Here is a 23,460-nt window from a genome sequence, read left to right as displayed (position 1 = left end):
GTCTTGGAAATTCTGAATGGATCGAGTGCTTCTCACAAACGCAAGGCACGGGTACATTTTCGTTATTCACGCGTAGCCCTTCACGCGGTGCTGCGTAAATTCCTCCTTCGAATACATAACGACGTTAATGAGAGCTTCTCCTCGTTTATCGTTAATTTCAGCTTTTATTGCTTCCCACGTGAATTGGGACTACAGTCGGAAATATTGCACAGCACACGTACTGCAATCAGTACAAAAATATGTATGTAGACCAATATATAAAACTTCGTATATTTACACAAATATATAATTATATATTCAAACATATATCATCATTTAGATATTCTATAACAACTAGATGCTGAAAAATCTTTGCTTTGTAAAAATTAACAGATTATCACAATCAAGTTAACGAACTATCTTAATATACATATACATATATTTTTTTCACGCGATGGGTAGCATGCCTTCCATTAATCACCTATTTCTCGTGTCGAATGATTAATTATTCAATGAAATGTCCTACGTAAAGACATTAGTCGTTATCTATAGTGCAAACTGGTAAAAGGTGTTCATAAAAATTTGTTCTACAGTTTGTGATAGAGTATAAGATATATCGCACTTCCTTGGCAGAATGTCAGTGCAAAGCGTGTCTACTATAAATGTGGAAAATAGCTGCCGTGCACTCTTCACCGATCCGTGAAAACGGGAAGACGTGCGATGGGCTTTAATTTCAAATGTAATAAATCGCGAGTAATTGCATCATGTTATGATAGATTATTTAATTAAGTTTGGGGAATTCTGTGGATTGAGTGGAACTGCAGAAAAGGGGGAATATAGTGGAACTTGACACGAATATTTGTCGGGTGGAAAAGTAATGTTTATCCTTAATTCCCCCAGTCGATTTAGCTATAAATCACAAGAAGAATACTTCAATATATTTTTCAACCTCAACGGTGTCGTTATACAAATAGATTGGCCAAGAGAAGTGCAATATATCACAACGAAAAAATACATTTCATATTTTCTGAGACGTTTAACCTGTTCTTTTAACTAACGGTGGCCCGATAGATGGTAAATTCAAATTAGGATACTTCGAAGCAACATCAACCAGCTGCTTTACGTTGTTGGTGTACGATATTCGGTTGGTGGTCGGAACTTCGCGCTTTTGAAGAAGTTTATTACCGAATGGAGACGATTGAGACAGGGTCCTTTTTCCAGGCGCTGCTACCGTGTTAGACCGTGTGGGAGATTTCCGAGATTGGTAGATTTGAAGGCGCGATACAGCAGAACTGTCATCTTTAGAAGGACTCTTTGATCTGTTATTAGTCAAAGGCATCGTTCGCGTTCGTGCAAATTGTTCGGGTTTCGGGCCGTCTATGTATGTTTTGTTGATATAAGCCTTCCAATTTTCACCGGAATTGCCAGAGTTCCCGGAGTGATACCCTTCCGACCGCGTATCGGATAGTTTACGCCCAGCACTAGGCGTCGTAGTTCTGATTAGTTCGCGGTTAGCTGGACGGTATCCAGGTTTGGTAAAAGGCGCCCGATTCGAATACACGGCTGTAATAGTCTTCTGGCGTTGATAAGTCGGGTAGATTATTTCCTTTTTTATCGGAGCAACACTGGCGTCGGTATTGGATCTGTTCAGTGGAGTAATAGCAGACTCCGTATTATTTGTAGCATCGCCGGATTTAATTGCAATTGTTTCTGTTATTCTCGTAGCGTCTGATATTCCCGAGTCTACCGGGGCTGTATATCCGTCGGCTTGCGGGATTTGTAAGTGATCCTGTTGATTATCATGGCTCGTGGTGTCGACTGCTAAAACGAATAAAAAATATTACATAACCGTCGCAAAAGCGGTCACGTCGTTACATTTAGCTTCATATAGAGCCCGGTTCATAGGCAGAACCCAGGGAGCGCTTAAACATTTATCATTTACTTCTCATGGTTACCGTGGTTGCTAGGTTAGTACCTACTTCAGTTGCGATATTTATGTACCTATCTATGTCAATTCACTAATGGTCATTGTCTGACGTACGTTTCTTTGCTTACCTTCGTTTTTCGTATAATTCTCGCGTTCATTTTCATTCTCCGACGTTTTTGGCATATTTGTTGCCGGACTATGAGTAACAGTGTTGTTCTGAATGTGATGGGTCAGTCTTGTTGTTCGGGCATTAATGTTACTTTTCGGTATTCGGCGGGTAATTCTTCGACGCCTCGGTACAACGGCCGTGCACCGCGGACTGGCGATAGTTAACTGAAAAAATATTTTGCGTTACCATAAAATACTTCCGTACCTAAATGTTTTTTTAAATATGTTTACATTATTTATCGCTTGGTGATATATACATCTTTTCTTATCGCTTGGGAGGGCGGGTTTTTTCATTCAGGAAAAAACGGAGGGCGAAGGGAAAAACCGAAACACATTTTTACCATAACAGACGTGTCAAAATGAAAGGTATGAACACGGGAAATGTGCAAATGAATTTTTTCTAAATATTATGAGTATCTTCCTCTAAAGAAATTAACTTTTTGGAAATTTAAGGTTAAAATTGAAAAAGGCCTTCTCAATGAAATGAGATTTTCAACGCAACGTGTTATAGAAATCAGCATAACAATGGCAGGCATTTCATTTACCGGGTTCGTGTTTTCGTCACTTTGTTGCTTGTCCTACAAAATATAAAGATAACCAAGATTGAAATCGGCCCCAAATATTACGTGAATTGAACTCTGTATGTGTAACCACAAAGATTGGGATTTATAAGAGTCAAAACTTTGGAATGTTCCGCAATTCCCTTAACGTGACGTAGGTATAGATAATTGTTTAACGATCTGAAGAAATTCGGACCAAGACATACATGAATATCATATAGCTGAAATATATTCATATCGATATCTGTCGATCAGATCAGTAATTCACTGATCGATTTCCGAAGATTATTGACATAATTATGGATCCTATTCGGACCGTTAGTTTCATGCTTCAGTGGGAACTACACGTATATATTATCATTCCGCGATGATAACCAATAACAATGCTGTAATTTACCGTTCCTTTTATCATCGGACTAATGAAAACTAAGTCCACGCTTTCTTTTTACACATTCAATAACCTGCCCAACCTAAATAATGCGTAATACCACAGTGTCAGTAGTGTTACCCTCGCTTAGATCAAGCTCGAAACTGATTCAGATACAGATACGTAAATTTCAGCGAAGATTTGGAAATGCCAGGGCAATTAGATAGCTATCTGCCCGTGGTTCTCTTAGTTGTTGAACCTCATTGATACGATTCTGTTTAAGACGAAACCCGTTTATTACAGCGATTTCCAGCATGTCCCACTATGAAATTGATATAGACTCAAGCTTTAGATGATACACGAAACCCGTTTTTATACATATAATTTTTCTTTTGCCCACAAGATTCGTATGACCGAGATTCCACTGCTTTTGAAATACCTTTTGCAGTTGACCAGCTACTCTGTTTTCGGCCAATGATTTCTGTTCTTGCTTGTATCGGAGTAGTTTTTGATGCATCAGTAGATAGGTGGCTGTGGACGAGTGCGGTACATTGCTCAATACCAATCTGATTATCTCGCTGATTTTGAAATCCATATTTCCGGACATGTGTTTCAATAAATCCTGGTCAATTTGCTCCGATCGTAGTCTGTTCGGAAACGGTGCGGCATCCATCGGTTTATTCAAACCTACAATAAGAAAAATACCGATAGATTTCATCGTCGTAAACAACTTGATACTCGGCATTCACAGTTAGCTTGATAGAGACATACCTTCGGTTATCCACGGATGGTGCATGGCCTGCTTCAACGTCATTCGCTTTTCGGGCTCGGGTATCAGTAATTTCGTCACAAAATCTTTACAATCTGTAATCAAACCGAACATCAGCAAATGAATCTAATCAATCCATATACATACGTGACAAATCTTCGTGTAATTCCAACCTCATTAAACAATCCATTAACTACATCTACATGCAGAACTTACCCTTTGATACAAGTTCAGGAAGAGGATTCATATCACCGTGAATCATTTTATTGTGCAACTGTTTGATATTAAACGGATGGACAGTGAATGGTAGGTTTCCGGTCAGCATTGCATACATATTAACCCCTCTGAGATAAGCAAAAAAACAACATGATATGAAATAGAGATAGCGAATATGAACATGTGAAATAAGGGAAGGCCACAATTTATTTGAATTTGGTGCGTGGACATGGCTATCTATTGGTTTTAGTTCTGAATGTCGAAGCTCACGCAAGTTCAGCGAAAATAGGATGCGTTGTATTCTTCTAAAAAAATTAGGCTATTTTCGACACGTCTTAATTAATATGCGCATACATCAACAGCTTATAGGTTTTTTTGTCGGAAAACCAGTGTCGCGTGAATAAATCTACCTCGATTGCGGCAATCCAATCACGCAAAATGTATCATTTGATTATCACATCGTATTAACGGACGTGAATAGTATGTTTTTTCATTCATATTGCCATATTGCCATTGCAAACGTATGAATATATAATTTAATGATAAACGACTTCGTCTTCAGAAAAATTGCACGTACCAATCTTATCGCGAATTTTTACCTAAGGTAAAATTACCTTTTACGCGTACCTAACCTGTAGAGGTCATACTCAAATAGAAAAACTTCCGTTTTATAGATTTTATAGATATTCGATACGAACGGAATTCGTGTCAAATTCCAATCTAACGACACTAACAATGCGGTTATAGTTACGTAATGAATTTCAGATGTAGTTTGACAGAAAATGGTTAAAAATTCTCGATGTTGTTTGTATAAGTAATTACGCAAGCAAAATGTTCTCTAGACCTTGTAAGGTATAAGGTTTATATATAGATAGCAGATGAGGCCAGTTTTATAGAAGTGACCACCGGTCCCTCTCTTTCAGATATCGCATTGGATTTTTCTATTCAACTCTACCTCGTTTCATTGTACATGTAGTTCCTTAACAAATTGACACGCTGTCCAATCAATCCCACTGGATAAAAACTGATATCCTGGATAGAACTGGCTGCATGTATTGGTTTTCAAATATTTGTATTCATCTGGAATTTACTATCACAAACAAGCAGTGATTCAAAACGACTTACATGCTCCAAACATCGACCTGTGGACCATATTTCTTATTGCCCAGTAATTCCGGGGCTGCATATGCTGGGCTTCCACACTGAGTGACACAAAACTCTTCGAACTTGCAGTTGCCATCATTCGCATGCGTTACCTTAACATTATTGCTCAATCCGAAATCTATAACATGTAAATACATTAAATACATCAAAATTTGAAAGATATTTTGTTTGATTGTATTATGTAGAACATCCGCTAAAATGTATGTATAATTATCTTCCGTATATCATTAAAAGGTCAATTTCGTTCAACAACAAAGACCGGCATTCGATCGTATGTAAGTACGTACAAATTCAATGCGTTTCGGAAATCCTGCCATTATAGAAAGTACCAACTTACCGATGATTTTAATGTTATTCTCTGCACCGAGGAGAAGGTTTTCAACTTTTAGGTCACTGTAAAAGAATGGAATAGACTTCACGAGCGTGCTACACTATATTTTCATTGACTAATATTGAAAATAGTCGCATTTTTAATATGGTTATAATTTTTTCCGTTCCGAGTTACTATCTCAAATAATGATGCCATGCAGTACACAAAATGCATAGTTGTAACAATGATATTTTAATCCACGGAAAAATGGACAGTGTCAATTGGGTTACAATACTTTTCTAATTTGTGCTAACTTGCTATACTGGACGGATTCCGTATACGGGTTTCACATGTTTTTCTCCTCTGTTTTGTCGTATTGTGCCATGTTTCCATAGCAATACACCCCGCCATATAAAACATGTTGATTTATACCTTGAAGCTAAACGGGGATTTATGCTACTGACAATTCCTGGATTTATGATATTTCAAATAAAAGAATCGCAAAGCTTTGAAAGCTGCCTGTGCAGCCATTTTAATCGTCGAATTTATATCGATCGGAGTGGCATCATATATTTCTGATGGGATTAATGGATACAGATTACATTTCAATGCACATAATAAATAGGTGCACTCTTAGCCAAAAATGTATGCTTATGAAAGCATTTTCGAAATGAATATTTTCTGTTTTATTTCTATCCGTGGCATTGTGAGCGGGGTAAAGTTAATTTCCATATATATCTTCTACCCAATTTCCTTTGTACTATTTTCAGCTTTTATTTCTGTTTCGCATGCCTTTTAACAGGCCGCTTCTTTATGATGAATTCACCATCACTGACGTACCGATGTAGAATACCCGCTTTATGCAGATAATCGACTGCCGAAATGATTTGTTTCATGTAACGGAGAACTTCTTTTTCTTCGAGGCGTTTCCTCTGGCAGATATGCTCCATCAAATCACCCCCTTCGCACAGCTCTACGACAAGATAATAACAGTTCTCCGTTTCCATTATTTCGTACAACTGCGCCACGTTATCGTGTCGTACCATTTGAAGAATTTTGCCCTCTCGCCGTAGGTTTTTGCGGACATAGCTGTCCTCGCGGGCTTTCTTCTTATCGATCACCTTTACGGCAACCTGAAATTTTGAGAAATCGTCTTTCGATTCTGAATTGAATAAGCGAACCTGGGGCTGGTTTTGGATTCACATTTATCAATTTCAAACAAAAGAAAATCAACTTAGTTGATTTTGTGAGTTACTTCAATATCGGAAAAACTCATATCATTGTCTCGATTTTTTTCGAATTTTCTCACAGACATTCTGTTCTCGTTCACCTGGCTCCATTTTATATTAACATGCTAAAATATACCCCCAACGGTGTGAAATCGACGTCATACGTTTCTAATGAGACAAATTAAATTAATGCAATGACATATACAGTTTCTAGTTCAGTTTCAGCTCGTGTGTCTCGACCTCAATGCACCCTGTAAAAAAATTACACATGGGAGATTGGTCGCAAAAATATCAAAAAACGGCGGATCCTTTTTCAATTACAGTTATATTTACCAGTATCGGTATCTACGCGGATATATTGAATATTCGGACTAAGTCTATGGCGATGGTTTCTAAATTGTTCGATCATATACGATTGATTTGCTTTAGAGCTGTGTCACCACAGTACTAAGTACCAAATTTAACACTAGCAAATACATTATTTAACAAACTGCATAGTGCTTGAATTCAATACATGTTGACTTGGACGTACAATGCTAGAGAGTATGCCATTAACGGGGGCCATGAATTCTTTATAATTAACTAGGCAACAACTACATACATAAACATTAGAATTGACCAGCCTTATCGCATGATGTAAACACCAAAATCCAACGATAAGTTTAAGATAGGTTTAAGTCCTGGGGCCAGTCGTTCTGTAGCGAATGTCAATTAATTTAAGACTACTTTTGGACTTAAACCATGACTATGCAACCGGCCCCTGGGCCCAGTTGCCCAGTCGTGACTTAAGTCAAAAAGTGGTCTTAAATCTTAAGACTTGCGTTAGGTTATTAGATTGGCTATATAACTAAGTTGGTCTTAGACTGGTCTTAAGTATAAGCCATGACTGCAATAAACCATTTTACAGTTGCTAGCCGCCATTTTGTTAGGGTACTTTTGTCCCGTATTGTTGGGTCATTTTTTTCGTTTTTTTAAAAACTATCCGTGATGTGTATTGTATCATATTTCATCTGCCCATGGATGGATTTTGACAACTTCAGCAACATTTAAACCGCATAAATCTCTAGTTTTCAGTTATGTAAAAATCATTTCTCAAATTTACAACAATGCGACATGAGAGCAATATAAAAATCGGTGGTCAGTTTTTGCCGTGCGCATAGAAATCCAGGGTACTGAAATTTGAAGTTCGTTATTTTCAGAAATAATTTTCTAAAAAATCCAAACATTTCAAGCACTGTGCGCATAAACGCCCCCTTTCAGGTGAACTTTGAAATTTTAAGATATCTTGCCTAGTTTTTTTCGTATGGCACTTTAACTGCAGCGCGTGTATTGTCATTCCGAGATTCGGCGCTGTTTTCTTTGCGTGTATTTCAGTATATGGGTGTTATTTCTTCATTTTCACTACACTTGTCTCTACGGAAAATGGTTTTAATTGTTGGTACGAGTATCAGGTTTAAATATTACGGCATTAATACTGTATTCCGTTCACCGGCGCTAGTTCGTAATGGCTGTAATGGTAGCCGCTTTTACGGCAGGCAGAGGCTTACGTACATGCACCCAAGAAAACCCAAAATATCACTCTTTTGTTGTAAATGCAATCCACACACTTCTTGCGTTTTTGTGATGGTAGATGTCACTTTTTACTTTTTATCACGTGCGTCTGACATTCGAACTTGATACTTGATATTTCACCACCAAAACAAGAAAGTTTTCCTATATTTTCTTCCCAATCTAATCAATCTTGTGTGTACTTAATACAAAGTATTCATAGAAAGTAGCTGAATATTTGCCCCACCCCATTTGTCCAGCTTTTTGACCACTTCTCCATCCATCTAATTTCAGTAGATTTTTATGTAAATTTATTGATAGACTACTGATTTTAATGGTCATCATACTCGATTTTGAGTGATATATTTCTTTTCTTCTTCCATCTCAATATAGGCCCATATATTCTCTTCCCGCGCGCAACTTCGAATGCGTGATCAAAATGCCGCTCAGTCTCGCTGCTAAAACTGGTCAGAAAAATCCCTTAAACCCCAACATCTCTAATGTCTTCGACCTATTATATTGCATAAACGACGTGATATTTAAACCTGATACTCGTACAAACAATTAAAACCATTTTCCGTAGAGACAAGTGTAGTGAAAATGAAGAAATAACACCCATATACTGAAATACACGCAAAGAAAACAGCGCCGAATCTCGGAATGACAATACACGCGCTGCAGTTAAAGTGCCATAGGAAAAAAACTAGGAAAGATATCTTAAAATTTCAAAGTTCACCTGAAAGGGGGCGTTTATGCGCACAGTGCTTGAAATGTTTGGATTTTTTAGAAAATTATTTCTGAAAATAACGAACTTCAAATTTCAGTACCCTGGATTTCTATGCGCACGGCAAAAACTGACCACCGATTTTTATATTGCTCTCATGTCGCATTGTTGTAAATTTGAGAAATGATTTTTACATAACTGAAAACTAGAGATTTATGCGGTTTGAATGTTGCTGAAACTGTCAAAATCCATCCATGGGCAGATGAAATATGATACAATACACATCACGGAGGGTTTTTAAAAAAGAGAAAAAAATGACCCAACAATACGGGGCAAAAGTACCCTAACAAAATGGCGGCTAGCAACTGTAAAATGGTTTATTATGTTGCCGAAGAACCGTACAATTCTACCAAGAACCCCGCAATTCTTCAAAGAATGAATGAGTATGAAAATGGAAAGTTTAAAGAATGCATTTGAATGTCTCACCTTTTCGCCGGTCAAAGTGTGCATTCCTTCCTTCACCTTGGCGAAAGAACCTTCTCCTATAGTTTTCCCGAGCAAGTAGTTTCCGACACGCTTGTTGTGCGGAAAACCTTTGAGAATTTCACGCGGCACCGCGCTCACTTTCTCCGGTAAATACTGTCCGTTTTTCAATAAATCCTGCAATCCGAGGGTCATCTCGCATTTTAGTTCTTCACGCTTACAGATATCATTAATTGGTTCTATCGTTATCATTGCCACGGGGAGACATTAGAAACCACTAAGCATTTACGAACGTGGACGTCGCACTGCCGATGAAGAAAGACTATGTTTGCAAGATAGATAAGTTACATGTATACATATTAGTGACGCGTTATGTCAACATCTACAGTTTATCTACAACCAATAAACTAGATGTGGACTTTCCCGCTATTCGCGACACCGAAAGACACAGTTACAAGATAACAGCCACGTATATTTCAATCCTGAATCGCAACGGTTTTGCCGGCAAAATTGACGATACCGTAATAGCGACAAAAATGTATTTATTCAGAACTAGTTTGTGATCATCTCACTACTAGAACTGTTTATGAAACAATTATTTTGTCGTTCATTGGCATCACGTGGCACGCAACCTCATACCATAACATGCGATTTACAATCCCGGTTAAACAAACTCATACCGAAATAACGAATAAATTTTGAAATTACTGCTCGGGTTATCAGACCGACTCTGAAAACGCACTTGTTCCAATTAGGAGTAAGGTTCCGTTGTTCCTTATGCTTCTCCGTCGATTTCAGTCACCGGTGCATGCGGGATTTTGCTTCTTTTTGATCGGTGTTTGGAACGCGAGGAATTCTATGTAGAGTGCAGTGATGGTCTCCGGTTTCATTGAAGGTGCCTTGGTCGCCGCGTGTCCCGATGTATTCCTTGCGTGTGTTAACCTAATCAAGTTTACACCAGAATTAATTAACTCATACAAGTATGCGAACATTTACCTCGCATTGAATATACATTTGTGACGTCATACAAACGGCGTATATTTGAGCGCAAGACGCCCGTTTTCTCAGAAGTCAATTATCTAATAGATGGCTAAATCACTTTTTATTGAGAAATCTGTAGAACGGTTTTGATTCTTTCGAAGCCATTTACTAAATGAATAATCGGGATGACCTGCCGACATTATTCTGAACAAGACAGAAGAAGATGCAGTGAGACATGTTTCACACATTCTACTTGACAACCAGCAGACGGCTAACTCAACGATTCCAAAACAATCTTACGATTATTTACATTATGCAAAGGAAAAACGTGAGAAGTATTAGGAATGATATTTTTATTTGATTGACGTTAGAATTCACGTAGAAAAAAACAATGTATTTTCAGTCTATCTATACTCTATTAATACCGAACATTATTCGTTTCAATATGTCGGGTTTATTATACCAGGCATCGTATTAACACACAATAGCATGTAAGAATGTCAATTTCAATATTAATGAGGCATATTTTTAGTTTTGTCAGTACATGGGAGTAAGTCAAGCTAATGATGTGAATTTATTTCGTTGTTTTCCCACGAATGAATTAATATCGTATGGCCGAGTATAATCAGTATGAGCAGAATATAAAGCTGAAATGTTACTGATCAGCTATAGGAAACATACAGTGCATTACATAGGAAATGTTAACTATCGGTGCAATGGAGATAAAATTGAATCGACCAAAGAGCCATTAAATTAAAAACATATACTTATATTCGAGAAAAGCGTTTCCAATCATTTTTGATATCCCAATAATCATACATACATTCGTTGATAAATCGTTTAGAAAGCCTGTTTTTTTTTTTTTGATTTGGGGTGTAAATGGTATAGATAATACATATTCAATATTGATTTTAATGGCGATCAAATTGTCGGATCAGGATAAGCTGAATGAAGAAAGTCAGTATACTGATAGATGTATATTGATGGCTAGTTTGCATCCGTCGTTTTTAATCATATTTTTTTCTATAGAAAATTATTGTGTTACTCAGCATTGTAATTATAGGCCTATTTGTAGTAGATTATATTGGTTCTTCTTCATTTCAAAGCGAGAAACTAATTTCGTATTAAGTTAATAATCACAATTCTGAAATTCAACGTGCAAATTAAGAAGCATAGCGGCGTCTAAGATGAATTCCTACGTGGCGTTACGTGGAAACCAGTGACGAACAAAAGGTTTGAGCTTACCCGATCTGCATCGTTGTTGAAACATCATCGCATATCGAATAAAAAACGTGATCCAACTATCTTTAAATATCATATCATCATCGTCGATACCACGCGCGGCCAAACATCGGTATAATATCATTTCAAACAACTGTTTCTCTACAACATTTCCAGCTACCGCTTCGAATCCGTTGTCGCGTTTACGTTCGAAACGTGTATTTCATTCAGGCTGCGGATATTGATATAATTTATTGCATTCATCTAGTTCGTTACTGCATAGTTATGAATTCGACGCGACAGTCTCTGCGGCTGAAGATACCCTCTTTTACCTCCGTCGCCGTAATGATGTTAGTTCTGACGAATAGCCCAATCGTCTCCAGTCATAAAGAGGACACGTCGATATATACGCCAATAATGTCTACCATCGGAAACAATGAACGATTGTTGTTCCAGCAGAATGTTTCTCGTCGTGTTCTTCGCAATTAGACGCAGCAGTGTCTCGTGAGAAAGGTATCGCGCCGATGATAAAATCTGCATTTAATGACCAATCTATAAAATCCAGTTTAATCAATGAGAAGTACTTGTAATCAGAATGTTGGCACATTCAATAATTCAGTTGATTCAACGAGTGATGTGTGCTTTGAAGAGCGAGTGTCATTTTACATGCAACATAATGCGTGCACTGATTGTTCAAATTTGAAAGGTAATTACGAAGAAAATGAGAAAACGTCTAGGCTGCTAGAAAAAGAACTGTCGTCGTTATTATGGTCTCGGTGAAAAATAGAACGAAAAAAATGGGAAATATATCTCAGTTGAAAATTGCGAGATTCCAACGAATACCGAAAAGAACTAAATTCAGAAAATCCTGATCTATTTATAGGTTCGAAATATTTCAGAATTTCGAGAAAACCGGAATCATTCTTAGGTGGAATATCATATCCAGAATTGCGCATATCTAGAATTTGGCAATGTATTGGTTATTTTGGTCTACAATAATTAATGGAAATGGTTTTGCTTGAGCTCGTAGCCTGGTCGTGCTTTGAGTGTAAGGGATTCAATGCGGGACACAAGATACCCGGTAGGCGATTTCACCATTATTTGTATCCCTTGAGAAAATAAGCTCTCATTCTACATCATCTTTCGATGTGTAGTGAACCGTAAATAACCTGATTTCCCGCCATGACCCACACGCTTGCGCACTGCTCTACCCGCCGGAGATTCTTGTAGACTGGTTATTTCTTGCGGAAATATACAGGCAACCTGTCTAACAATACTTGTTCTTTAAGCCGTGACGTGGCAGCACCGTACGGTCCTAACCCGGAAGTAAATGTGGCAATAAATCAATAAATCCGTCATTCGTTGTCAAATCGCCGATTGTAAAAGTATTTTCCTTATGTGTATCTTCTTGACTGAAAAGTAAAGTATGTTAGACTTTGCAATATTTGCAGTGACATTTGTTACTGCACTCATCATAGCTGTCATATGGCTTTATCCTGTAAGTACCTATTATTTAGTCATGCTCGTGTCTTTTTTACGAGGGTTCAGCGGAGCAGTAACTTTATATATAGAGAGAGATAGATAATCTATATTCGTATATTGAATTGTTTTATTGATTCGGTTTGCGAACTCTTCTTTATTATCTTTTCCGATTTCATGGCATTGGCATCATGTGACCTTCTTGGTGAGTCAAATCTATCCTCTAAGTTTTATTCTTATTTCAGACTGCGAAAAAGCAAACAACAATACCGGGATTGGAGCCATCAGACCCTAAGTAAGATATAATAGGCCTACTTGTTTTTATATTATTATATGGGAGGGTTAAATAGACATTAATTTATAAGCGTTCACTTTTGATTTTGATATATCAGCTGGAGGTTAGGCCAGGATAGTGGATGCATATGATTATATTTTAGCAACCGTACTGTTATTTTTTGTCTTCAGAGAAGGAAATTTGCCTGATATTAGAAAAACCGGAAGTCTCCACGAATTCCTGCTCGAAACCCACAAAACTCATGGACCAATCATATCTTTCTGGATGGGAGAAAAGATGACCATTAGCATCTCGTCTCCAGAACTATTCTCTGAGCACGCGTCCACCTTTGATCGACCACGTGAGACACGTAGAAATATTGTGCGTTCATGAAAACTTGTGACTTCTAAACCACTGCTCTAACTGAAGTCTTATTTTTTAGCCGATATTTTCAAATTATTTGAGCCATTGATCGGTGCCAAATCAATACAGTTTGCTAATGGTGCTGACGCCCGCCAGAGAAGAAAGCTTTATGATAACTGTTACAGTCATCAAGAAGTGAGCGCATTGTATCCATTGTTGAATGAGGTAAATTCCATTAACTTGTTAAATATTTCAAGGTTCCTGTACTGGACTGTATGTGTTGAACCGTAATTCCTATTTGAAGCTGTGAAAAAGGAAATTGTGTTTAGGTGTAATTTGTTTTCTGGTAAATATTCTTCTGCAGATATCTTGTCTCTCGTTATCACTCCTAGCTGATGTATGATATTCTATTATCCAGATGGTTGAAGAGCTAATTAACAAATGGGCTACGATGGTTGATGATCAGCATATTCCTGTCAGAAATCACATGACTGCACTTGCATTGAAATCTATTGCTAAAGGAAGTTTTGGCGATTATTTCAATGATGATAAAGCAATTATGACCTTCAGAAAATGTTACGATATCGTAAGTTCATTTCTCCAATTTGCACGTAGCACATAATAATGATGGCTGTGAATAAATGTTTTTCCGTCTCATTAAGTGCTGGAATGAAATTGAGCGTACTGTTTCTTCTGTACCATCAACTCCGGGCAGTGCTGAGGAGAAACGTTACAAGTCAGGTACAGTCAACTGAATTCTGGTTTGAAATCAAATTAAAAATTTCATCTTCAAATATTTGGAAACGGAAGATATTCATGTTAGGTCTATTGGTGTGATTTTTACAGCTCTTGAACAGTTGAAATCGATGATTGCTGAAATAATAAAACATCGCCGTAACAACTCACCTACTGATGAAAGACTTCTTCTCATTGATGTTATACTCCAATCAGATTTTGACGATGAGCAGAAGGCTTGTGATGTCTTGGCATATATGATTGGAGGGTTCCATACAACGGGAAGCTGTGAGTACAGCGAATCCACTGCAATCTGAAAACTGCGATTTAAACCGATGAGTTTTCTTTAACCTTTCAGTGATGACATGGGCATTTTATTTCTTGGCAACGCATTCCGATGTACAAGACAAACTCTTCAAAGAAGTTTCGAAAACTTTGAACATAAAAGAAGAAATGACTCCTGATATGGTTAAACAGATGCCGTAAGATATTAGTCATGTTCCTGGTGTTATTGGTTTTACTGGTAATTTCAGTTGTTCAAATAATATAGTTCAGCAATTTTCTCAGATATTTACAACAAGTTGTTGATGAAACTTTGCGCTGTGCTGTTGTGGGTCCTATTGCTGCTCGTTACAAGCCCGATACTGATACTACGCTGGGTGGACATGTTGTTCCTCAAGGGGTAAAAATTTTGTTTTTATTTCAAACTTTCAATAATTCTTGAGGTTGTGTAAGATGGAAGATGATTGATTGGTTTGAATGGATATTTATGATTTCAGACGCCAGTCATCCACGCATTAGGAGTTTGCTTTCAAGATGAAAAGTTGTATCCACAGCCGCACAAGTAAATATATACGACTGCTGTGTTGCATTTCCAAACAGACCCAATTATTCCTTTGAAATCATGAACAATTAGTGAATATTTTAAAATTAATCCTTTTAGATTCGATCCAGAGAGGTTCTCAAAAGAGCAATTAAAGACTCGTCCACCACACTCATTTGAACCGTTTGGATTCGCTGGAAAGAGAAAATGTCCCGGATACAGATTTTCACAGACCGAAAGCTATATTTTTATTGCTAGAATTATCAGACAATTTAAATTAAAGATGGTTCCTGACCAAGTTATCACTCCGGTCTATGGTCTGGTAACCCAGCCCGATGAAGAAATCTGGATTACCATATCTGAAAGAAATCAATGAATTTCATTCAAAATTTGAATGTTTATAAAATTTGAATATTACTGATGTATATATACTAAAAAAATCTTTAAAATCTGTATTAGAAATTAATCGACATATATAAGCTCAAAGCTAAAATCAAAGGTATTTCAAGCTCAGAAAAGAAGATCCTGAGTCCCAACGCAATGCGGGGAGACAGAAACGTGTTTCTGAGCAATTCTCCGTGTTTTGTGCATTTACGGAGAAACATGGTAAACAATGTTTCCTAGGTCAAACGTGTTCGATTCTGTTTCCCTGCTTTAAGGGCCAATGTTCTTGCCAGTCTGTCAGTTAATGTGTTACATGAGGTCATATTTTGGTGCTGGTCTACGTAAAGGCAATAGAAATAAAATTTATGTTATAAAAAAAACTGATTCAGTGTTAGGTGTTTTATCAGGCGATTTCTGAAGGAAAGAAAAAAAATATGTAGAGAGGAAAGTTGTGGAACCTCAAACTCACAGGCAACGACATGTAAAATGCGTGCACGTATTTCGTGCCAAAGGCATTTGACGTTAAAACCTTCACCATTTCATGTATTGTGGATTCAAAGATGCCACTATGCTAAGCAATCGCGAGTCACATTTTAAAGAACATCTTTTTCTCACGCAAACTGATTGCCGCTCTAAGATGAATGTATCCGGCGTCTTGAACAGACAAACTTGATGTTAAGAATAAAAAACGTAGTGGTCTATAGTTTTGCGATGAGTAAACTAGAAATCGCTGTCAACGCAAAAACGTCATTGCGCGGTCTCAGATAAGCTTATTTGTTTTCGACAAAGGAAAAGTTGCGTACATTCTGACTATTGGTCTGATCTGATTGGAAAAGTCCTCAGTTTGGCTCAAGAACAGACTGTGTGCAAGTTGATTCCCTAGTAGACGTTGCCACACATAAACCACGATGCTTGATTTGATAATATTTGCTGTATTCGTTTTTTTCAGAAGAAGTCAATAACCTCTCCAGGTCATTAACATAAATCTAGAACAATATTCAACAAAACAAGGATTTTACTGTACCAGATTCAAAACCATAATCTTACCAAAATAGATACGTAAAACGTGTTCACATTTGTAATTGAAAACTCGTCTAATGTCATGAAAATCATTAAATAATAAAACAAAATTTGAAAACGAAATGTATATGCAGTACATAAATGCGATTCATTGACACTATGCACTATAAAATAAAACATTATACGTATACATGAAGCGATACATATGTCAACAAAGATAAGCATAAAACCATTTCTTTTTGCGATGGTCATGATTACATGATTTATTGCAACATAACGGTGGTGTGTGTCATTTAGACTTTGATCTTTATATATAATCAGAAATCGCTGTCGTGCGCAAGACAAAAATAAACCATGATAAGCATCATGCGTTATTTTATTCAAATCATCCGTCTTGATATAGTTCGCGTATTACATCGAAGATCACAAACATTCATCGTCCATTTTTGTTCGCGAAAGGATTTTCACGTGGTTGAACAGGTGTACTGATGATGTTCAGTTTGATGATATTTTTTGCTGTTTTTATTGCTAGTATAATTGCATTTGTCTATTTCTATGAGGTAAGCTTACAGCGTCTAATCAAATGAACAAATTGAATTCTGAAAATGAATGAATATGTCGAAAAATAGCACATCACAGATTCAAAAAAAACGAACGAACATCATTAGCAATTAGCCAAATTTCATTCTGATAATGGAATTAAAAAGTAATAATCGTTTACTCGTTTACTTTTCAATACAACATCCAGTTCAATATGTTTTCATTATGGGAAACTATTTATTTCCATTTATCAGATACATAGCACATCACAGATTAAAACGAACAAACGAAATTAATAATTCCAAGCCCGATTCCAACATCAAATTTGTGTCATTAATGTACTGCATGGTATTTAGTGGGGTACCGTCCCCGCGTCCCCTTACCCTCTTTTCGTCAGTTTCTGTGGTCTTGACATTGACGTATTCAAGAAATGATCGTGGACCAAGCAAAAGCTCTTTCCATTTCAGAAAGAAGAAATCAAACAAACAACAATTCCGGGATTGAAGCCATCAGACCCTAAGTATGACTATACGTATGTACATATACATAGACATTGAAGCTATCCGTCATTTTCATTATCATTATCTATGTTATTTTCACCCAGAGAAGGAAATTTGGCTGATCTAAGAAAAGCCGGAAGTCTACATGAATTTCTGTTAGAAACCCATAAAACCCATGGACCAATCATATCCTTCTGGATGGGAGAAAAGATGACTGTTAGTATATCATCTCCAGAACTATTTACAGAACAGAACGCTCTGTTTGATCGACCACGTAAGATCTCTGAAATCTCTTCAAATAAAGTGAACCTTCAACTATGATGGGTATAAAGTATCAAAATCAAAATTAAATATATCATTTTGCAGCCGAACTGTTCAAATTCGTAGAACCAATGTTCGGTGTAAGATCCATACAGTATGCTAATGGCGCGGAGGGTCGTCTGCGGAGAAAGCTTTACGATCGTCCTTACAGTCATCACGAAGTGAGCCTTTTGTATCCATTGTTTAATGAAGTAAGTACAAATTTTCCGCTGTGAGTGTTCACTTTCCATTAGCAGAAACAGCACGGAAAACAGAAAAGCTAGCGATTTTTCGTTCATACATAAGGCCAACTATCCTTCTACACCCACAGAATGTGGTCAAATGTTTCCTTGGCAGCATACCTTAATTTCTGAATTCGATTTTTCAGCTAGCTGAAGAACTGACTGACAAATGGACTATGCTTACTAATGATCAGCATATTCCTCTCAGAAATCACATGACTGCACTTGCATTGAAATCAATAACGAAAGGAAGTTTTGGGGATTATTTCAATGACGACGAAGCAATAAAAGCATTCGGAAAATGCTATGATATTGTAAGATATATCTTTAATTTGATCAAGTATCGTCATTAACTCTTAAGGATAAGGCGCTATGACTATATACGTATCAAATGAAATCGGACGTAGCGAAACTATCTTTCCAACCTCCAGGTCTGGACTGAAATAGAAAATACAGTTTCTGCCACACCATCCAAACCGGGAAGTCCTGAGGAAAAATGCTACAAATTAGGTATCTAATTCTGAAAATCGCTGCAGAATTGAATAATCCCGTTATGAATTATTATGGGGTATTTTACAGCTATTGAACAGCTGCAATCAATGGTTGCAGAAGTAATTGAACAACGCCGTAACAATCCACCTACTGATGGAGCACACCTTCTTATTGATGTTATCCTTGAGTCATCGGATGATGAAGAAGAGATTACTAGTGACGCTTCGACATTCATGGTTGCTGGATATCACACGAGCGCTAACTGTGAACACGCATTTTTCATTAAAAAAATCATTTAATTTAGCTTTCAATAGATTGCTTCAAATTCAAAGTTCAAACCAATGGATCTCTTTTTAGCGATGATATGGGCACTGTATTTTCTGGCGATGCATACCGACGTACAAGATAAACATTTCAAAGAATTATCAAAAATATTGGATAGAAATGTAGAAATAACTCCTGATATTATTATGCAGATGCCGTGAGTAGTCACACATAAGGCTAAGTGTAATTGTTCATTTCAAAGATAAGATTGATTTTTAACATTTTTTCAGCTACTTACAACAAGTTTTTGATGAAACTTTGCGATGCGCTGCTGTGGCCCCTTGGGCGGCCCGTGTCAATTTAGATACAGACAGCACGTTAGGTGGACATGAAATACCGAAAGGAGTGAGGATGGCTTAAACATTGAGAGCGTTAAGTAAAGCTATCTTGAATGCATAAATGATGATGAATACATTTCTATTATAGACACCAGTTATTCAAGCATTGGGAGTTAGTTTCCGCGATGAAAAAGTATATCCTCAACCTCATACGTAAGTATTGTGTACACCAGGGGCCCGTTCCATAGTCGAGACTTCTGTGCAAAATTATCTTAAGTCTTTAGACAAAGTCCGAGTCGGAATCGGTCTCGGAAGTTTTTCACAAGTTTGAGGCCAACACCCGTCTAGATAACAACGGATATCTTTGATGAATCAATTTCAGATTCGATCCGGAAAGGTTCTCGCGTGAACAAGTTAAAACTCGTCCACCACACGCATTCGAACCATTTGGATTCGCTGGGAAAAGAAAATGTCCTGGATGCAAATTTGCGCAAAATGAAAGCTATATTTATATTGCCCGGATTATCAGGCGCTTTGAAATAAAGATGGTTCCTGATCAGGTTATCACTCCAGTCTATGGTCTGGTAACGTATCCCGACAAGGAGATTTGGATTACCATTTCCGAAAGAATGGAATAAATCAAAGAAAATGTAATGTTGAATGAAATGCCCATGGTGTTGCGCTTGCCTAAACCCTAAATCGAATAGTCCAAAAATGGGCTTGTATTTGGTTGAGGTGTTCGGTAGTACATATTTTCAGTTTCGGAATTCAATTGAGTATCCTTTTGTCATTTCTCTACTGCGTACCATGATATTTCTTCTTGATTATTGTTAATGACATATGAGTAATATCATAATGATATAATGTATAATGATTAGAAAATATTGTATATTGATATAATGATATCATGAATTAGAAATATAACGACATTCATAAATTTCAAAATAAATATATGTTTTCAGGTATTTCTATCGACTAGAAATTCATATTTTTGTTGTAAGTTTTGCCATTAAGATATAGATAATCGCTCTTCAGCCGATTCTTTCAATGCTATCTACAACGCTGTATCAATTAAGTAATTCTAAGCTATTCATGAGCATAAACCTTTTGGAGCATAACTCAAAATTCTTTCAGTACCCTCTCTCGCATCATATTACCCATGACTCTTCTGAACTTTTTCGTTCCACATTCCGGCCTTTTCATATTTTCGACCTGGCATATTAAAGATAACGAAATAATGGGAATGATAATTGGGTCGAAATGAGCCCGTCAATCACAGCGATAGTAAGGGTTCTGTAGTTTCGTCAAAACTGTTGATCTGACAAAATCATCAGGCGTTATGTTGGATTTGACAGTGACTTTATTGACATTTTTTGCTGTAACGATCATTTTTATCATCCACTTTTATTCCGTAAGTATATATTTCAAATAACATAATAAATCCAAATAATGTTTTAATCTGCCTGATTCAGTTTTGAACCTTTATTTGGCAACTTCACTGACAACCATAGTGTCTGATGGGTTGGGTATACACAAGGATCGTAAGAGCGACGGATATCACTGCGGAAACAATCTTTTCCAGGACTGGGTGAATTGACGACTAGCCTTGTCATGTTTCATATCATTTTCAGCAACAAAAAAAACGTACACGCATCCCAGGTTTGGAACCATCAGACAAAAAGTAAGTAACATTAGCGCATCTATTTAAAACTCATATTTAGAATTTTTGGAATGAAAGAACTAAATTTACTTCGAATTAGTACATGTATCAACAAATCAAAAAATAAATTTCATTCGCTATGAGGGAAATTTGTCTGATTTTGGAAACGTGAACTTGAAAAGGGTTTCATTGATTTCATTCTTTTTCAGGGAAGGGAATTTACCTGATATAAGAAAAGCCGGAAGTCTCCATGAATTTTTGCTAGAGGCACACAGAAATCATGGACCAATCATATCTTTCTGGATGGGAGAAAAGATGACTGTCAGTATATCATCTCCAGAACTATTTACTGAACAGAAAGCCCTGTTTGATCGACCACGTAAGATATCTGAAATCGAAATGAAACTGACCAGAACAGGCATATTTACTATTTAACGCCGAATGAAATATTTTCATGCAGCCGAACTGTTCAAATTCGGAGAACCACTATTTGGCGCGAAGTCGATACAGTATGCCAATGGCGTGGATGGTCGTCTGCGGAGAAAGCTTTACGATCGCCATTACAGTCATCACGAAGTGGTCACTTTATACCCATTGTTCAATAAAGTAAGTCCTTTCCATTCGTTTTGGATTCATGGTTTCTTCATCGATAAGATTTGAACTGTTTACTGTCACCAATTCTCGATATACATGTGTATATTTGGTTAGATATAATATGTATTTGAATATTTTTTCTTCTATGCCCAAGGTTTATATTATGTTCCGGTTTTCTCATACACAGCGGAGGATAGCTGCTACAGCAGCTAATGTCTGAGATTCTGTTTGCAGATAGTCGAAGAATTGATTAACAAATGGTCGTCAATGACTGATGGTCAGCATATTCCTGTCGGGCATTATATGACTGAAATAGCTTTGAAATCGATTGCTAAAGGGAGTTTTGGAGATTATTTTAATAACGATGATGCAATAGACTCATTTGGAAAATCCTATGATATTGTAAGTTTTACTTGTAAGTCTCGCAGCCATCTGTTTAGATACATTTGTTTATCCATCTGCTAGTCTCTACTTTCATACTTATAGGTCTGGGCCGAAGCGGAAAATAAAATTTCTGCTAATGCATCCAAACCAGGAAGCGCTGAGGAAAAATGCTATAAATCAGGTAGGTACTAACGATGCGATTGTTATCCGATGTAATTCAATGAAATTACTCGTCTCTTTACTGTTTTCTTACAGCTCTTGGGCATTTGAAATCAGTGATTACAGATATAATAAAACATCGTCGTAACAACCCGTTTACTAATGGAAGACAACTGCTCATTGATTTCATACTTGATTTTGATGACGATCAGCTGGTTGCTTGCGATGCTTTGACATTCATGATTGGCGGATATCACACGAGCGCTTACTGTGAGTGGTCATTACTACTTTCCTTGCGTTAAATTGCATTGGAACACTATAACGTGCCCGATTAATTTCGAGCTTGGCTTGATACAAAGCAGAGTAACAAAGTTGAAACCAATAAGTTCTCTTTTTAAGCGATGACGTGGGCACTGTATTTTCTGGCGATGCATACCGATGTACAAGATAAACTTTTTACAGAATTGTCAAAAACGTTGGATAAAAATGAAGACATGACTCCTGATATGATTGAACGGATACCGTGAGTTGTGGCTAACCATCAATATCATTATTCTCTTTATATTCGGATTAATACTGTATCAATAATTTTAGATACTTAAAACAAGTCTTTGATGAAACCTTGCGTTGCGCTGTTGTGGCCCCTTGGGCTGCCCGTGTCAATTTGAACGCAGACAGCACGTTATGTGGATATCAAATAAGGAAAGAAGTGAGGATTGTTCAACGTTTTTTTGGGATTAAAGACGTAATACATGATATGACAATGTATGCCTTTCTATTACATGTAGACACCGGTGATTCACGCATTAGGAGTTTGTTTCCGTGATGAAAACATATATCCACTACCTCACAAGTAAGTATGGTTGGTTATGTCATGGGCTTCTTAGAGTCCATTGATATATGAGAGTGTTTCATTCCCGTTCATCTTTTTCTTATAATCAACGACTTTCAGATTCGATCCGGAGAGGTTCTCGAAGGAAAATGTTAAAACTCATCCACCGCACGCATTTGAACCGTTTGGATTCGCTGGAAAGAGAAAATGTCCCGGATACAGATTCGCACAAAATGAAAGCTATATCTTTATTGCACGAATTATCAGGCACTTTGAGATAAAGATGGTTCCTGAACAAGTTATCACTCCAGTCTATGGTCTGGTGACCCATCCCGATAAGGAGATTTGGATTACCATTTCTGAAAGAATGGTTTAGATATCGTTTTGACGAGGAAATCTAGATTAATTTGTAAAAGAAAGGAATAAATGTA

General features: G+C 37.1%; 4 protein-coding genes across 7 annotated transcripts; 3 read left to right on the top strand and 1 right to left on the bottom strand.

Annotated features, from left to right (window-relative positions):
- Nucleotides 1–154: 154 nt before the first annotated feature.
- On the bottom strand, nucleotides 155–9,751 carry LOC141905968 (uncharacterized). 2 transcript variants are annotated; one of them, XM_074795100.1, is made up of 10 exons: nucleotides 9,448–9,751; nucleotides 6,301–6,593; nucleotides 5,488–5,543; nucleotides 5,112–5,268; nucleotides 3,987–4,114; nucleotides 3,773–3,865; nucleotides 3,441–3,688; nucleotides 2,620–2,652; nucleotides 2,035–2,239; nucleotides 155–1,800 (listed from the first exon to the last, which is right to left on the bottom strand). In XM_074795100.1, the coding sequence occupies exons 1-10, from the start codon at nucleotides 9,694–9,696 to the stop codon at nucleotides 1,016–1,018; spliced, it is 2,247 nt and encodes a 748-aa protein (XP_074651201.1). In that variant the 5' UTR covers nucleotides 9,697–9,751; the 3' UTR covers nucleotides 155–1,015. The 2 variants fall into 2 exon arrangements, with proteins under 2 accessions (XP_074651201.1, XP_074651210.1); XM_074795109.1 differs by having other exon boundaries at nucleotides 155–1,797.
- Nucleotides 9,752–12,985: 3,234 nt separating this feature from the next.
- Nucleotides 12,986–16,084, top strand: LOC141906444 (cytochrome P450 20A1-like). Its single transcript, XM_074795749.1, has 11 exons — nucleotides 12,986–13,144; nucleotides 13,371–13,420; nucleotides 13,591–13,760; nucleotides 13,842–13,987; nucleotides 14,181–14,348; nucleotides 14,425–14,503; nucleotides 14,609–14,785; nucleotides 14,856–14,979; nucleotides 15,065–15,179; nucleotides 15,277–15,341; nucleotides 15,441–16,084. Exons 1-11 carry the CDS (start codon nucleotides 13,073–13,075, stop codon nucleotides 15,694–15,696), a joined length of 1,422 nt encoding a protein of 473 aa, XP_074651850.1. The 5' UTR covers nucleotides 12,986–13,072; the 3' UTR covers nucleotides 15,697–16,084.
- Nucleotides 16,085–17,084: 1,000 nt separating this feature from the next.
- LOC141908264 (cytochrome P450 20A1-like) lies at nucleotides 17,085–21,432 on the top strand. 3 transcript variants are annotated; one of them, XM_074798246.1, is made up of 12 exons: nucleotides 17,085–17,284; nucleotides 17,732–17,796; nucleotides 17,869–18,038; nucleotides 18,131–18,276; nucleotides 18,453–18,620; nucleotides 18,738–18,816; nucleotides 18,886–19,062; nucleotides 19,156–19,279; nucleotides 19,353–19,467; nucleotides 19,549–19,613; nucleotides 21,032–21,081; nucleotides 21,270–21,432. In XM_074798246.1, the coding sequence occupies exons 1-12, from the start codon at nucleotides 17,213–17,215 to the stop codon at nucleotides 21,290–21,292; spliced, it is 1,254 nt and encodes a 417-aa protein (XP_074654347.1). In that variant the 5' UTR covers nucleotides 17,085–17,212; the 3' UTR covers nucleotides 21,293–21,432. The 3 variants fall into 3 exon arrangements, with proteins under 3 accessions (XP_074654347.1, XP_074654338.1, XP_074654329.1); XM_074798237.1 differs by having other exon boundaries at nucleotides 17,732–17,784; nucleotides 19,783–21,081; nucleotides 21,270–21,369; XM_074798228.1 differs by having other exon boundaries at nucleotides 19,783–21,081; nucleotides 21,270–21,369.
- A 93-nt stretch (nucleotides 21,433–21,525) lies between these two features.
- On the top strand, nucleotides 21,526–23,457 carry LOC141908281 (cytochrome P450 20A1-like). Its single transcript, XM_074798258.1, has 8 exons — nucleotides 21,526–21,666; nucleotides 21,842–22,056; nucleotides 22,141–22,219; nucleotides 22,294–22,467; nucleotides 22,597–22,720; nucleotides 22,792–22,906; nucleotides 22,986–23,050; nucleotides 23,150–23,457. Exons 2-8 carry the CDS (start codon nucleotides 21,922–21,924, stop codon nucleotides 23,403–23,405), a joined length of 948 nt encoding a protein of 315 aa, XP_074654359.1. The 5' UTR covers nucleotides 21,526–21,666; nucleotides 21,842–21,921; the 3' UTR covers nucleotides 23,406–23,457.
- Nucleotides 23,458–23,460: the final 3 nt, after the last annotated feature.

Source organism: Tubulanus polymorphus, chromosome 1 (assembly GCF_964204645.1).
Source record: "Tubulanus polymorphus chromosome 1, tnTubPoly1.2, whole genome shotgun sequence".
Taxonomy (NCBI): domain Eukaryota; kingdom Metazoa; phylum Nemertea; class Palaeonemertea; order Tubulaniformes; family Tubulanidae; genus Tubulanus; species Tubulanus polymorphus.
Note: the sequence above shows the minus strand (reverse complement) of the source record. Positions and strands in the feature narration are given on the sequence as shown.